At 62.5% G+C, this 3,305-nt stretch overlaps 1 protein-coding gene across 1 annotated transcript; it reads right to left on the bottom strand.

The window, feature by feature from the left end:
- Window positions 1-1,101: 1,101 nt before the first annotated feature.
- LRRC15 (leucine rich repeat containing 15) lies at window positions 1,102-2,898 on the bottom strand. The gene has a single exon (XM_044667648.1). The coding sequence runs from the start codon at window positions 2,833-2,835 to the stop codon at window positions 1,102-1,104; it is 1,734 nt and encodes a 577-aa protein (XP_044523583.1). The 5' UTR covers window positions 2,836-2,898.
- Window positions 2,899-3,305: the final 407 nt, after the last annotated feature.

The raw sequence follows: 3,305 nt of genomic DNA, 5'->3' as shown, positions 1-3,305 counted from the left end.
CAAGTTCTTGACTGCAGGTTTGGGCCCAAAGGTGGTGATTTGCCTTTGAAGATTCTCAGTGTGGCCACTTTGGTGCTCAGAAGCTCTGGCCATGACGCTCTGCCTTGTTTCTTCAGGCTGCCGGTGTTCCATTTGGTCCTTGGCGGTCCCAGGAGGATGTTTCTGCCTCTGATAGTCCCCTCTGCAGATGCCTTTTTAACTTTCCTCTCAGCATCCTTCTGGTGGACATGATGGTGGATGGTCTTGATGGTGCCAGAGGCCCCACTGCAGACGTCTCCAAGAAGCAAATAGTGCCTGCCGACAGGCATCCCCCACCAAGGCAAACTAACTAGTGGAAAGCGTGGACTTTGTGCCAGGATGAAGGACCCCAGGGACAGGGGGCTCAGAGGTAGGGGTGCGAGACAGCCCAAGGGAGCAACATCCCATTTTAAACAATTATCCTTGCTAACCCGGTGCTAAATTTGATGATCTGATCCGTTAAGGGACTAAAAGATTTTATTTTCATCTTTACAGCATCCCCAACTCTGCGTCTGGCCCCAAGGGTGACTGATTGAGTAGCTGGTTGGCCGATTTCTCTCAGCAACATCTAAAATCTACACTCCTGGCAGAGCCCCGGCCACCCTGTCCTGGGTCCACTCAGGAAGGCATGAGACAGAGTCAGGCTAGAGAGGACAGTGAAAGCCACCACCACTAAGATATATGGGCCCCTTGGGGCTGGGAATGGGAGGAGGGGCCAGAGGGGAACCCCCAGAATGCTGGAGCTTCACCAAGGGTGCTGGGGCTGCCCTGCCCTCTGCTGAGCCAAGGAGGGTCCCCCGAGAGGGTCAGGAAAGCCAAGCTTCATGGAGGCCCAGAAGAGGTTGGAGGCGGGGCGGGAGGGGGCTTCCAATCCTTAATTTGCTTCCTCATGGGGCTCTGGAGGGGTGAAAGCCTCATCCCTGGGACTGCTTCTGTCCCTTTGGGAAGGGCAGACAAACAGGGAAGGTCTCCACCATACCTACCCCAGCCCATCTCCCTTGTGAGGGCCGCCCAAAGGGAGCCAGAAAGAGGGCCTGAAGCTGGCTGTAGGGGCTGCCCCCCCCCCGGCCCAAGTGCTCCCCCTCAGCACTCGTTGGGCCCCTTCATCTGCATCAGCACCGCGTGGCTCCGCTTCTTGCAGCAGCAGCAGCAGATGCAGGCCGCCAGGGAGCAGGCCAAGGCGATGGAGCCGATGACGATGGCGGCGATGGCCAGGCCGCTCTGGGCCCGGGTCATGCCCCAGACGTCCCTGTCGGCCGTGTCCTCCACGGTGGTCAGCTCGGTCAGGTCCTCCTCCACGGTGGTGTACTCAGTGGTGTAGGAGACAGAGGTGGTGTCGGGGTAGCTGGACGTGTCTGGGTACTGCGCGGGGGTGTCTGGGTAGCTGGGGCTGGACACTGCGGGCTGCACATTGATGTTGACCACCACGATGGCCTGGTTGCGGACCTGGGCCGGGCTGAAGCACACGGGCAGGAGCTCGGAGCCGCCCAGCCGGGCGCTGTTGGCCAGGAGCCAGGCCCGCAGGGGCCCGATGCCGGCGTCGCAGCGCCAAGGGTTGTCCTGGAGCCGCACGTCGCACAGCTGGCCCAGGTGGTCGAAGATGCCGGCCGGCAGTCTCTCCAGCTGGTTGTTCTGCAGCTGCAGGGTGCTGAGGCCGTTGACCCCGACGAAGAGGTCCCCGGGCAGGCTGCGGAGCCGGTTGTTCTGCAGGGACACGTTCTGCAGGTTGACCAGGGCGCGGAAGAGGCGCCCGTCGAGGCCCTGCAGCGCGTTGGAGTGCAGTGCCAGCTCGCGCAGCCCGCTGAGGCCGCGGAAGGCGTCGGGCGCGATGGAGCTCAGCCGGTTGCGGCTGAGCACGAGCACCTGCAGCTGGTCCAGAGGCTCGAAGACGCCATCGGCCAGGTGCTGCAGCTGGTTGTCCTGGAGCCAGAGCTCGCGCAGCTGCGGCATGCGGCCGAAGAGGCCCGGAGGCAGCTCCCGCAGCCCGTTGGCGAACAGCGTCAGCCGGTTGAGCTGGGGCAGGTGCAGGAAGAGGCCCCGGGGCAGCGCCTCCAGCTGGTTGTTGGCCAGGTAGAGCCGCTCCAGCTGGGGCGTGCCCTGGAACAGGCCCGGCGCCAGGCGGCGCAGCTGGTTCTCCTGCAGCGCCAGCTCCTGCAGGTTGGCCAGGCCGGTGAAGGCGTCCGGCGGGATGTCCACCAGCTGGTTCTCGGCCAGGCGTAGCACGCGCAGCTGGCCCAGACGCTGGAAGACGTGCGGCGGCAGGCGGCCCAGCCGGTTCTGGCCCAGGTCCAGCTTCACCAGGCCCGGGAGCCCGTCGAAGCAGCCGTCGGGCAGCACCTGCAGCAGGTTCCCGTGCAGCTGCAGCTCCTTGAGGTTGCTGAAGGGTGCGAAGTGGCCCGGCACCACGTTCACCAGCTGGTTGCCCGACAGCAGCAGGGCCTCGAGGTTGTTCAGGGGGCGGAAGAGGCTGAGCGGCAGCGACTGGAGCCGGTTGTTGGCCAGGCTCAGGTAGCGCAGCGAGCCCATGTGGTCGAAGGTGTCCGGCGCGATGCGCTCCAGCTCGTTCTTCTCCATGCGCAGCGCGATGAGCCCCGACACGTTGAGGAAGGGCCGCTTGTCCAGCTCGCTGATGTGCGTGTTGAGGATCTGCAGGCTCATGGCGTCCCAGGGCAGCGGGCTGGGCACTGCCAGGATCCGCCCGCCCACGCACTCCACCTGTGCCGCCTTGGAGCACGTGCACTCGATCGGGCAGCCGGGGGCCAGGCCCAGGCCCTGGAGGCCCACGGCCAGGAAGAGCACCAAGCCCTTCAGCTCCATGGCACCTGCAGGGGGACACCGAGAGGGACACAGACGGGGAGAGAGGGAGAGACGGAGACAGAGACAGAGAGAGACAGCAAGTGGGAGAGATAGAGAGAGGAAAAGACAGACAGACAGACAGACAGAGAAAGCAAGCGAGAGAGAGAGACAGAGGAGAGATAGAGACAGAGACAGAGAGAAGAGACACAGAGACAGAGACAGACACAGAGACAGACAGCAAGAGGGAGAGACAGACAGAAGAGACAAAGAGACAGAAACAGAAAGACAGAGACAGGGAGAGAGAGGGAGAGGGAGAACAGAGACACAGAGAGGAGAGGGAGAAGAAAGAACATTATTCACAGACTGGACCCAACTCCTGAGCACCTCTTGGGGGCCAGACCTGCTTTCAAAGACATATTTGTACCCTCTCACCCCCATCCTCCTTCCTGAAAAAAACTAGCCAGAGCTGAAGAGGAAACAGAAAAGGGGAT

This window comes from Gracilinanus agilis, chromosome 3 (assembly GCF_016433145.1).
Source record: "Gracilinanus agilis isolate LMUSP501 chromosome 3, AgileGrace, whole genome shotgun sequence".
Classification (NCBI taxonomy): Eukaryota; Metazoa; Chordata; class Mammalia; order Didelphimorphia; family Didelphidae; genus Gracilinanus; species Gracilinanus agilis.
This window is presented reverse-complemented; position numbering and strand designations above follow the sequence as displayed.